This window comes from Octopus sinensis, unplaced genomic scaffold (assembly GCF_006345805.1).
Source record: "Octopus sinensis unplaced genomic scaffold, ASM634580v1 Contig15794, whole genome shotgun sequence".
NCBI classification, from domain to species: Eukaryota; Metazoa; Mollusca; class Cephalopoda; order Octopoda; family Octopodidae; genus Octopus; species Octopus sinensis.
In genome coordinates, this window is record NW_021833918.1 from 25,001 (window position 1) to 37,460 (window position 12,460).

General features: G+C 40.2%; 1 protein-coding gene across 5 annotated transcripts in view; it reads left to right on the plus strand.

Moving 5' to 3' along the window:
• LOC115230564 (ceramide synthase 5) overlaps nucleotides 1–12,460 on the plus strand; it is a 43,702-nt gene that overhangs the window by 20,577 nt on the left and 10,665 nt on the right. For 2 of the 5 annotated variants that reach the window (XM_036499700.1, XM_036499701.1), the window contains exons 6-9: nucleotides 1,135–1,263; nucleotides 2,450–2,556; nucleotides 6,085–6,241; nucleotides 9,901–10,030. In XM_036499700.1, coding sequence (XP_036355593.1) covers nucleotides 1,135–1,263; nucleotides 2,450–2,556; nucleotides 6,085–6,241; nucleotides 9,901–9,993 — 486 coding nt within the window. In that variant the 3' untranslated portion in view covers nucleotides 9,994–10,030. Of the gene's footprint in view, nucleotides 1–1,134; nucleotides 1,264–2,449; nucleotides 2,557–6,084; nucleotides 6,242–9,900; nucleotides 12,139–12,460 lie in introns of those variants that run through there. The other 3 variants (XR_004997517.1, XR_004997516.1, XM_029800713.2) reach the window with 3 other exon arrangements.

The window sequence follows — 12,460 nt, forward strand, 5'->3', positions numbered from 1 at the left end:
TCACTGACGATTTAGGTATGAGACGTGTGTCTGCCAAGTTTGTGCCAAAACTGCTTTCAGCTGACCAAGAAGACGCTTGGGTTGCACAAGATCTCCTTGATTGTGTCGAGAACGATGAAAACTTTTTTGGAAACTTTGTGTAGGCCCCTGAGCAAGTATCGCCAAGCATTTGACAAAGTTTGATGCAAATTCTCTGCTCAACTTCCTCTGCCATGGTGAATGCGACAATCTCGTGCTACACACCTTCCTTCCAAGCACTGCTGTAAACAGCGGAAGTGAGCTAGGACATTAAAACTTAGTGTTCATGCACAGCAGAGGTCAAGGTCAATCTGTGTCAAGTGGCTTCACTCTGCGTGCTTAGCTTCGTTACTATGGCAACAGTCTGATTGTTTATTGATTGTGATCAATAAATAATCGGACTGTTGCTATAGTAACGAAGTATATATATATACATAGGGAAAATTTACGAAAAAACAAAAAACGAAGACAGGTGGTGTACAAAACAAACAGATGTATTAGTATAATGCTCAGGAATGGAAAAAGTCTTTTACGTTTCGAGCCTACGCTCTTCTACAGAGAGGGAAGCAGAAAAAAAAAAGGAGAGAAAAAATGTGTGTAGTGGCTAACATATATATATATATATAATATATATATATATATTATATATATATATATATATATATATATATATATATATATATATATTTATATATACATACATACACACACACACACACATATCTTTCAAACTCTCTTCTCTGTTTTTCTCTTCCTCTCTCTCCATCCATCTCTCATTTCCTCTCTCTCTCCATTACATTCATTTTTTTATTATTATTATTATTATTATTATTATTATTATCATTATTAGGGCAGTGAGCTGACAGAATTGTTAGCATGCTGGGTGAAATGCCGAGTAGTATTTTGTCCGTCGCTATGTTCTGAGTTCAAATTCCACTGAGGTCGACCTTGGCTTTCATCCTTTTGGGGGTCGGTTAATTAAGTACCAGTTGAACACCGGGGTTGATGTGATTGACTGTCCCCCCTCCCCATAAAATCCAGGCCTTGTGCCTAAAGTAGAAAACGATCATCATAATCATCATCATCATCAATGTTGTTGTCTTTTTATTTTCGTAGGACTTCTGGGAACTCTTCATCCACCATATTGTTACCATGACATTGATGTTTATTGCCTGGATCCAAAACATTATCCGAATATCTTGTCTCATCCTCCTTGTTCACGATATGGCTGATCCGTTCCTCGAAGTAAGTCTCATCTCTTTTCCAATCTTGAAACCCCTCAGTCCCCTACAAATGTGTTTCGTTTTTTGTCTTTTTTTTGTCTTTGAATTTCTGTTTTATTTAACGTCTTTCATCTTTTACTTGTTTTCATTCATTAGAATGCTGGCCAGACTGGGGCAACGCCTCGAAGGGTTTCAGTCGACCAGATTGACCTCGACCCTTAATTTCTTTTCGAAGCTTGGTCCTTATTCTATCGGCTCCCTACTGAATTGCTAAGTTACAGGGATGTAAACAAACCAAACCCATGAGGTAGGGGACAAACATACCCCCCCACACACAAGTGAACCATGGTTATCCCTGCGTACACCAACCACTTTACAGAGTGTACCGGGTGTCTTATGTGTGTCTTATATATGCCTTTTTTGTGTCACCAGCACAGGTGCCTTGTGTCACCAGCACAGGTGCCTATTATATGCCACCGGTACAGGTGCTTTTTATGTATCACTGGTACAGGTGCCTTTTACATGTCACTGGCATAGGTGCCTTTCATGTGTCACCGGCACAGGTGCCTTGTGTCATCATCACAGGTGCCTATTATATGCCACCGGTACAGGTGCTTTTTATGTATCACTGGTACAGGTGCCTTTTACATGTCACTGGCACAGGTGCCTTTTTTGTGTGACCAGCACAGATGCCTATTATATGCCACTGGCACAGGTGACTTTTACATGTCGCTGGTACAGGTGCCTTTTATTTGTCATTGGCACAGGTGCCTTTTGTGTGTCGCTGGCACTGTCCACGGACATGATTTCACTTAGCTTGATGTGTCTTCTTAAGCACAACAAATCACCAGAATTCTCAGTCACTTATCTTCACCTCCACGGAACTCAACAACCAAAGATCATATTTCACCACCTTGTCCTATGTCTCTCACAATGGGCTTTTTTTAGTTTTCATCTACCAAATCCACTTTCAAGGTTTTGGTGAGGCCTCAGATATAATAAAAATATGTAAAATCTCTTTGAAAAAAGCCTGAGAACCACAGAAAGCTTTCTGGTGATGCATTTGGGATTTAGGGCCCACTTGTTGCTGATCCTGACACAGAAATTTCATCCCTTGTTAACTTGTGTGTGTGTGTGTGTGTTTTATCTTTGTCATTGTGTTTCTCCTCACACCGTCACATCAATTAATGTTCTTCTCAATATTTCAGGCTACCAAGATGGCCAGCTACTCCGGACACCGCAAATGGTGTAACCACCTGTTCATTGTATTCACAATTGCCTGGTATATAGGACGCCTCTACATTTTCCCTTTCAAGTAAGTCAAATTATTATAATCCTTTATGTTATAGGTACAAGGGCCTGAAATTTTGAGATGCAGGGGTTAGTCGATTTGATATATATATGTATGTATGTATGTATATATATATGTATATATATATCAAAATAAAAATAAAAATAAAAACATGAGGCGAAGGATCAGCGGTACATATGTTTCGGGCCTTTATTAGACAGATTCATAACAAATCATAATGTATGTCTGTGGCCTTCTTCAGCCGCGCACAACAGCTTCCACAAGGACATGTGTTACTTCCGAAATTCTTGGTTGGGGATGCAAATCTTCTCGAGAAGATTTGCATCCCCAACCTAGAATTTCGGAAGTAACACATGTCCTTGTGGAAGCTGTTGTGCGCGGCTGAAGAAGGCCACAGACATACATTATGATTTGTTATGAATCTGTCTAATAAGGCCCGAAACATATGTACCGCTGAATCCTTCGCCTCATGTTTTTATTTTTATTTTTATTTTTATTTTGATCAATTTACTCCACCACCTACACCACCAAACGGTATACACAGGTGCTTATAATTATCAAGTACTCACCCCGAATTTCTACACTCAACTTATGTATATATATATATATATATATGTGTGTGTGTATATGCATATATGTATATATGTATATGTGTATATATATATATATATATAATATGTGTGTGTGTATATGCATATATGTATATATGTATATGTGTATATATATGTGTATATATATATATATATATGTGTATATATATGTGAATATATGTGTATATATATATATGTGAATATATGTGTATATATATACGTGTATATATATATGTATATATATACGTGTATATATATGTATATATATATATGTGTATATATATGTGAATATATGTGTATATATATATGTGAATATATGTGTATATATATACGTGTATATATATATGTTATATATATAGTGTATATATATATGTATATATATATATGTATATATATATGTATATATGTGTGTATATATATGTATATATATATGTGTATATATATGTATATATATGTGTGTATATATATGTATATATATATATGTATATATATGTATGTATATGATGTATGTATATGATAAATATGTATGTATATATATGTATATATATATGTATATCATCATCATCATAATCGTTTAATGTCCACTTTCCATGCTAGCATGGATTGGATGATTTGACTGAGGACTGGCAAACCAGAGGCTGCACCAGGCTCCAATCTTGATCTGGCAGAGTTTCTACAGCTGGATGCCCTTCCTAACGCCAACCACTCTGAGAGTATAGTGGGTGCTTTTATGTGCCACCAGCACGAGGGCCAGTCAGGCGGTACTGGCAACGACCCCGCTCGAATGTATTTTCTCGTGCCACCGACACAATAGAGCTGGGAACAATATAGTGGTTAAGGTGTGGTCCCATACTCCTAAAAACTCTGGAATTCCCAAACCCGGGCCCTACCTCTGGATGCCGTTCCAAGTGATACCCAGGATTTCAGAATGAAACCAATCTATGTTGTATTCTCAACCAGTTGGCCAGCAAAACAGATTTCCAACTCAGCATTTTATTTTTCTGTCCCAGAAACCCTAAATAGGTGTCTGAATAGATAGGGTCACAGGCAAACAACAACATCTGTTACAAACACTATGTTGGATTTTCCTTGGACATGGTTTGAAAATCACCAATGTCTCAAAGGAGTGAGTGTCGTGGAGTTTAGTTACATCCCACAAACACTGAAGTTTTTCCAAAAATCCAGGGTTTTTATGACAGCTAAACTTGACTTTAAAGAATCGAAATCCCACACTCTCTTTACTCTTTTACTTGTTTCAGTCATTTGACTGCAGCCATGCTGGAGCACCACCTTTAGTCGAGCAAATCGACCCCCAGGACTTATTCTATCGGTCTATTTTGCCGAACCGCTAAGTTACGAGGATGTAAACACACCAGCATCGGTTGTCAAGCGATGCTAGGGGGACAAACACAGACACACAAACACACACATACATATATTTCTCACTATATACACGACGGGCTTCTTTCAGTTTCCGTCTACCAAATCCACTCACAAGGCTTTGGTTGGTCCGAGGCTATAGTAGAAGACACTTGCCCAAGGTACCATGCAGTGGGACTGAACCCGGAACCATGTGGTTGGTAAGCAAGCTACTTACCACACAGCCACTCCTGCAAATATTCTTTAAGTAACTTTTAGAATCCTTATATGAGCAGTTATATTAACCAATGGAAAAACGACAATAATATTTCTTTGGCAATATGACATTACATCATATTGCCAGCTACCACAAATTGGCGCTACTATTTAAAAATAGCTACTTGCTACAACTATATAGTATTTGCATCTCAGACATTTAACAGTCTGCCCAGCTTTAAGTAGGTCCCACATTGTGGTATACAGTGATCCCTCGTTTATCGCGGTAGATTGGTTCCGAGACCGGCCGCGATAACTGAATTTCCGCGAAGTAGGGACACCATATTTACAGTATTTATTTAATGTGTATTTGGACTTTTAAAACCCTCCCCTGAACTGTTAACAACGCACCCATTATAGTAGTCTATTAATAACAAGGACAACTGTTAAGCAATAACCCTTTAGCTTTCAGATTTCTTTGTGAAATTTATTGCTTATTTAATTCATGCTGTTTTGAATTAATCACACATTATTTTGCAACTTCAAAACTTAAATGGTGTGGCTGTATCTTTTTAAAATGACATTGTAGGGTAGGTGTGAGAGGTTGGATCCAGGCAGTTTTAACATAAAACAGGTGGAATATTTGGGCCGGATTAAATGCTAAAGGGTTAAAGAAATAAAGATTGTTACTGTTACACAGGCCAGATTACAAAATAGAAGCCTGTGATTGGTCATCTCTCTCTCTCCATTGCACCAATCACAGCCCGTCTTAAGTTCAAATACCCCTGTATATGCTTATTTGCTATTTTACGCTTGTTGTTCCTAGACTAGGAAATAATATTTATTATTAATATTTTAATGGATTTAATGAAAAATTTTAGGCGTTCATATATATTTCGTTTTTGGATTTGGTTTGCAAGATTCTTTATATGAGTTCGTGTGTTGAAGCATATTCTGTTGTGTCTGGGGAGAGTCATTTTCTTTTTGTGCCTTATTATTTAACACTCGCTGGTAAAATTTCCACATTTTTCTTATTTTTATTGTCCTAAAATTTTCGTTGCATCTTGCAACCTTTTCAATAGTTTTGACTCTCATATATGTATATTTGTTCATATATGTATATATTTTAAAAATCTGCAAAGTTGTGAATCCGTGATAGATGAACCGCGAAGTAGCGAGGGATCACTGTAGTTCTCTGTATTGTGTTTATATTGAGTCTAAGTAAGTAGATACTGTAGTTTAATGTCTTAAGACATTTGACTATCAAAAGCCCAGGCTACATAGACGCAAGCAGGTACCACCCACAACTTCCAGCTATTTGTTCATGTTAGAAATTATTATTATCTTTTTTTTTGTTGTTTTTCAGGATTCTCTACAGCACATTGTTCTACGCACCAACTGTGACTGGTATGGCCCCTATCTACTACTTGTACAACGGGCTTCTTGGGTCCCTACAGCTGCTGCACATTATATGGACCATCATCATCACAAAGATACTCTACAATCGTTTAAAGACCGGCGAGGTAAAGTTTGAAATATCGAAAACAAAACACACATGCACACACACACACACATACACAGACACACATGCTCTCCAGAATTGTAGGAGTCTTCGTGTGTCTCTGCATTTGTGTGTGTGTGTATGAGGGAGTGGTTGGTGATTTAAATTAATGATAATATATAATGAAATTATTGTATACAGTGCTCAGGTGCACCATAACTTGTCAAAAGTGCGTATAAAGTACATGCAGTAATGTACAAATGTCTGGGAAGCGAACAATGTATGAGTCAGATACATGCTTGCGTGTGTATGGAGGGGAGAAAGATCAGGTGTAGTGTTGGGGAATCTCAGGAAGCATGGAAGTTTTGAAGGATGCAGTGCTCCGACAACTAACAACTGATGCCGGCAGTCTGTTCCATGCTTCAGCAACTCTTAGCGTGAAAAGGTGTTTCTGAAAGTCATGGGAGCTGTGCTGTTTTCTGACTTTGTAAACATGTCCACGGGTGTTAGATGGGTGGAGTTTGAAGAGGTGCTCAGAGTTATTGTTTGTAAGATGGTTAATAATTATATGGTTGTCTGCCAAGTCAGTTGCCAGACGTCGGAGTTTCATTGTGTCCATGCCCAGGGAAGTAAGGCTTTCAGGATATGGCAAATGCCTGATGGAGGGTATTATCTTGGTTGCACGTCGCTGAACAGCTTCCAGGTTACGTTCACAAGAAGACTTTTTGAGATTAGTGTTGTGGAGGGAGTAAGTAGACACTCGGTGGTACCTTTGTCCACAGCCAGTCCATGATCCACTGCTGCATTGTGTCCAGGTCTGATTGCAATAAAGATCTATAGTTTACATAATGTATTTATGATTTCGTGAATGATGTGTGCGTTTGATAGATAAATATACAATGTGTGTGTTAAATGGTTATAGAGGTAGATAGGCACAAGTATGCTTGCTAACCACATGATTCTGGGTTCGTCCCCTCTGCACGGTGTCTTTGGTATATGTGTACCAAAGCCTTGTGAGTGGATTTGAGGGAGAGTTTAGCAAAGGGAGATAATCAGTGTAGAAGGGAGGTAATTAGTCTGACCAGAAGAGCTCCAGTAAAATTCGTACTAAAAATATCGAAATAAAATAAAAAGCAGACACACACACACCTACACACATACACCTACATACACACACATACACATACCTACACACTTACATACACACCTACACACACATACACACACACACCTACACACACATACACACACCTGCACACACACACCTACACACATACATACACACACCTACATGCACATACACACACACCTACACACACACATACACATACACACACATACACACACACATACACCTACACACACATACACACACACACCTACACACACATACACACACCTACACACATACATACACACACCTACACACACACACCTACACACATACATACACACACATACACACACCTGCACACACACACCTACACCTACACACACATACACACACACACACCTACACACATACATACACACACCTACATGCACATACACACACACCTACACACATATACACGCACACACCTACACAGACATACACACACACACACCTACACCTACACACACACACCTACACATGGTAACATCTACACACCATCCACACCCCCTCACACTCACGTGGACGCCCACATAAACAGACGAACACACACATACGCACACACACCTACACATACACACGTACACACACACACAGAGTTGGTGTTAAAAATGTCGGAGATGTATGTTTGTAATGAAAGTCAGCCAATCCAACTTTGACCACCCATGCGAAATGGAAGTTTGTAGAGAATGGAAATGTCTTGGAAGCTGACAGCTCGTGTTCTTCTCTCATCTTTCTGTTTGTTTCAGTCATTGGACAGCTGCCATGCTGGGGCACTGCCTTGAAGGGTTTTAGTTGAGCAGTTTGCACCTCCCCCCCTCCTGTACTTATTTTTTTAATGTCTGGTACTTGTTTGCTCTGTTTTGTCAAAATGCTAAGTTACAGGGATATAAACAAACCGACACCGGTGGTGGTGGGGTAAACACAACACATACACATTCATATATATATAGGTGCAGGAGTGGTTGTGTGGTAAGTAGCTTGCTTCCCAACCACATGGTTCTGGGTTCAGTCCCACTGTGTGACACCTTGGGCAAGTGTCTTCTACTGTAGCCTAGGCCCGACCAAAGCCTTGTGAGTGGATTTGGTAGATGGAAACTGAAAGAAGCCCGTCGTATATATATATATATGTATGTGTGTGTATATGTTTGTGTGTCTGTGTTTGTTTCCCTAGCATTGCTTGACAACCGATGCTGGTGTGTTTACGTCTCCGTCACTTAGCGGTTCAGCAAAAGAGATCCGATAGAATAAGTACTGGGCTTACAAAGAATAAGTACTGGGCTTACAAAGAATAAGTCCCGGGGTCGATTTGCTCGACTAAAGGCAGTGCTCCAGCATGGCCACAGTCAAATGACTGAAACAAGTAAAAGAGTAAAAAGAGAGTAATAACAATAATAAAAGCAGTATAATGTTTTGTGTAATATTAAATCTCTGAACGAGATGTAAACAGTAACTGCTCGACAACGTAAAGTATACTAGCCATCTCAATATGGCTAACCACTAAGGGTGGGTGTTACTGTAGCTTTTAGCCCCAGGAGATCATCGTCTCCAGCTGGCTTTAGGCACACTATACTTTACATTGTCGAGCGGTTACTGTTTACATCTCGTTCAGAGATTTATTATTGCTTGCAGACAGTTTTTCGAAATCAGTGACGGAAGTTACTTGAAAAACCCATAAGTATTTGCATACAGGTCTTCCTTTCATCGTAAACCGGTGATTACCACCCGTTGACAAGAGGCAACTATCTCGAAACTGCGGTCCGTGCGTATCACTTAGGCTTACGAGAGAGTTAGTTAGTTAGTTAATTTGGCTCAAAAGCAAATAGCAAGGCCATGTAGGGGGACATGGAGTTAAGTACAGGGTGGTGTTCATGCAAAGAGTTCAGGCCACTTGAGGTCAAGGGAGACTTTGAACAAAGCGGTCGTCGGCATCTTCACCATCTCGTCTGGCAGCTTGTTCCACGGATCCGCAACCCGGATGGAAAAAGCTCCTCTCCTTCGATGGAGATGAAATCGTCGCAGGTAGAGCTTTTCGGAATGACCCCGCAGCCGACGCTCTGGAGCAGAAGTGAAGAACAGCTCTTTTGAGAGGTTACACTTTCCGCTTATGATGTTGTGAGCAAGAATGAGATCACCAGGGCAGCAGCGTTTTTCTAGAGAATAAAGGTCGAGTGTCCTCAGCCTTTCTTCATAAGACAAATTTTTGAGACCAAGACCCATGCGGGTAGCCAGCTTCTGGACTCTTTCGAGATGATGTATGTCTTTGAGGAGATAAGAAGAAGCTTGACCTCCCTTTGCAAATACCATAAGGGCACAGATAGTGTGCCTAAAGCCAGCTGGAGATGATCTCCTGGGGCTAAAAGCTACAGTAACACCCCATCCTTTGTGGTTAGCCATATTCAGATGGCAAATATACTTTACAATGTTTTGTGTGTTTGTGAAATAATAATAATAATAATAATAATAATAATAATAATAATAATAATAATAATAATAATAATAATAATAATCTTTTGTTTTTGTTTCAGATAAAAAAAGATGAGCGCAGTGAGAGCGAAGAGGCAGTGAGCGACACAGAAACAGAAACCGCACAGAAAACTGCGGTCAACAACTGCACATAAGATGCGCAAGACGATGGTGCAGCAGTACTCCCAAGAGGTGTGAGCGTGTGTGTGCGTGTGCGTGTGTTTGTGTGTGTGTTTGTGTGTGCGTGTGTTTGTAGGTGGACTGGGTGGGCAGAGGTCGAGGTGTGGAGGGTAGGAGTGGAGGAGAGGAAACGGAAGAGGATGGACACGATGATGAGGATGCTTTTTGTGGGGTGTTGATGACGATGACGGTGGTGATGCTGACGGCGACGATGGAGAGGATGGTGAGGGTGATGCTGTCTACGTTGATGCTGGTGATGATGGTTTTTATCATTGAAAGTATCTACCATAAACTGCTGGGCGGGGGGGGGAGAGAGAGGGAGAGCAATAGACAGAGAATGGAGAGAGGTGGGGGTAGAAACGGCCGTAGGGGAGAAAAAACAGAAAGAGGATGATGAAAGGGGGGGAAAGAGAGTAGGAAGAGAGTGGGTGTGTGTTAAGGGAAAAAGAGAGAGTAAAGACCAATGAGAGGAAGGGGGAGAGAGAGAGAGAGTGAAGACAATTGATAGAGGAGGGAAGAATATGAGCTAATGAGGGAGGGGGAGGATGATGACTGATGGGAGAGGGAGGAGGAGAGAATGGAGGGAATGATAGATAATTAAAAAAAAATTTTTCCCTCGTTAATTTAATTATTTTAGATTATGATTTTTTCATTTCTTTAAAATATTTAAAACTATTTAGAGGGTACAGTGTGAGAACTGGAGGACATAAACATGGTGTGGGAGTGAGGAACAAGTTATGGTGTGGTGGCCATGGGAAGAGGTGTGTTGTGGCAGTTAGGACAAGTTGTGTGATAGTGAGGACATGCTGTGTAGCGGTTAGGACATATTGTATACTATAGAGCTGCGTGATTCAAGGACATGTACAGCAATTAGGACAAACTGTATGTTATAGAGTTGTGATAGGGAGGACATGTGTAGAAATTAGGACAAATTGTATGTTATAGAGATGTGATAGGGAGGACATGTTTGTGTAGCAATTAGGACAAACTGTATGTTACAGAGATGTGATAAGGACATGTGTAGAAATTAGGACAAATTGTATGTTATAGAGATGTGATAGGGAGGACATGTTTGTGTAGCAATTAGGACAAACTGTATGGTATAGAGTTGTGACAGGGAGGACATGTGTAGCAATTAGGACAAATGTTATAGGGTACTGGGGTACAGTATGATAGTCTGGGGACAAGTTGTGCGAGTGTTGTGTGGCAGTTAGGACATATGTGATGCAGATATTAGGACATCGTGTGTAGTGCATAATGAAATGTAGTTTTGCAGTGTGAGCCTGTTGGCCTGGGGACTTAGCTGTCTGTAACAACCAGGGTCTTGAACATACCATTCTGTATCAGTCTGCGATGCATTGTTGCACCGTATCCTGCATGTTGCAGCTATATTCTGTGTACATGGATGCACAATCAAATTACACTACACTGCACATGGTGCAGAGTAGCTGCAGCTGGGATGGTACGTCGCTTGAAGCGAATGCCGGTGTGGGTTGCATTTCACCTGCTGTCCAGTTTGGTCTTGGGTGATTCAGTGATGTTCATCATGGTCCAGTTAACATCTTCCTAATTAATTAATACCTTTGCAACATATTACTGCATTTCCTCTCTCCCTCTGTCTCCACCTCCACCCCCTCTTCTCCGCCTCTGCCTCTCCTCCTCCTCTCTCTTTCTCTCTCTCTCTCCCCCTCTACTGCTCTTTCATTATCCCTCTCCTCCCCCTACCACTCATTATTTACAATTTCATTATGTTGGGTATTTTTTTTTTCCATTTAAAAAAATTTTTAATATTTAAAATATAAATGAAAAAAATCCATTGTTACCACCACCACCACACCACCACCACTACCACTGCTACTACTATTGCTGCTGCTACTACTATTTATGCCGTGGATTGGTTGAGTTGGTAGAGCAATGGACAAAAATACTTTTCACTATTTTAGTTACAGGCCTTTACATTCTAAGTTCAAATCCCGCCGAGGTCAACTTTGCCTTTCATCCCTCCAGAGCCGATAAAATAAAGTACCAGTGATGTACCGGGGTCTTTGTAATCAACTAATGCCCTTCCCCCAAATTTCTGACCTCGCACCTATTCTAGAAAGCATTATTATTATTATTATTATTATTATAAAATAAAGTACCAGTGGGGTCAAGAGAATTGACTGCTCCCTTCTCTTTCCCAAATTTGTGGCTGTGTGCCAAAAGTTTTGAAACCATTATTATTATTATTATTATTATTATTATTAAGGCGACGAGCTGGCAGAATCGTTAGCACGCCAGGCAAAGTGCTAAGCAGTCGTTACGTTTTGAGTTCAAATTCCACTGAGGTCGACTCTGCCTTTCATCCTTTCAGGGTCGACAAAATTAAATACCAGTGAAACATTGGGGGTCGATGTAGTTGACTTACCCCCCTCTCCCCTCAAAATTTCAGGCCTTGTGCCC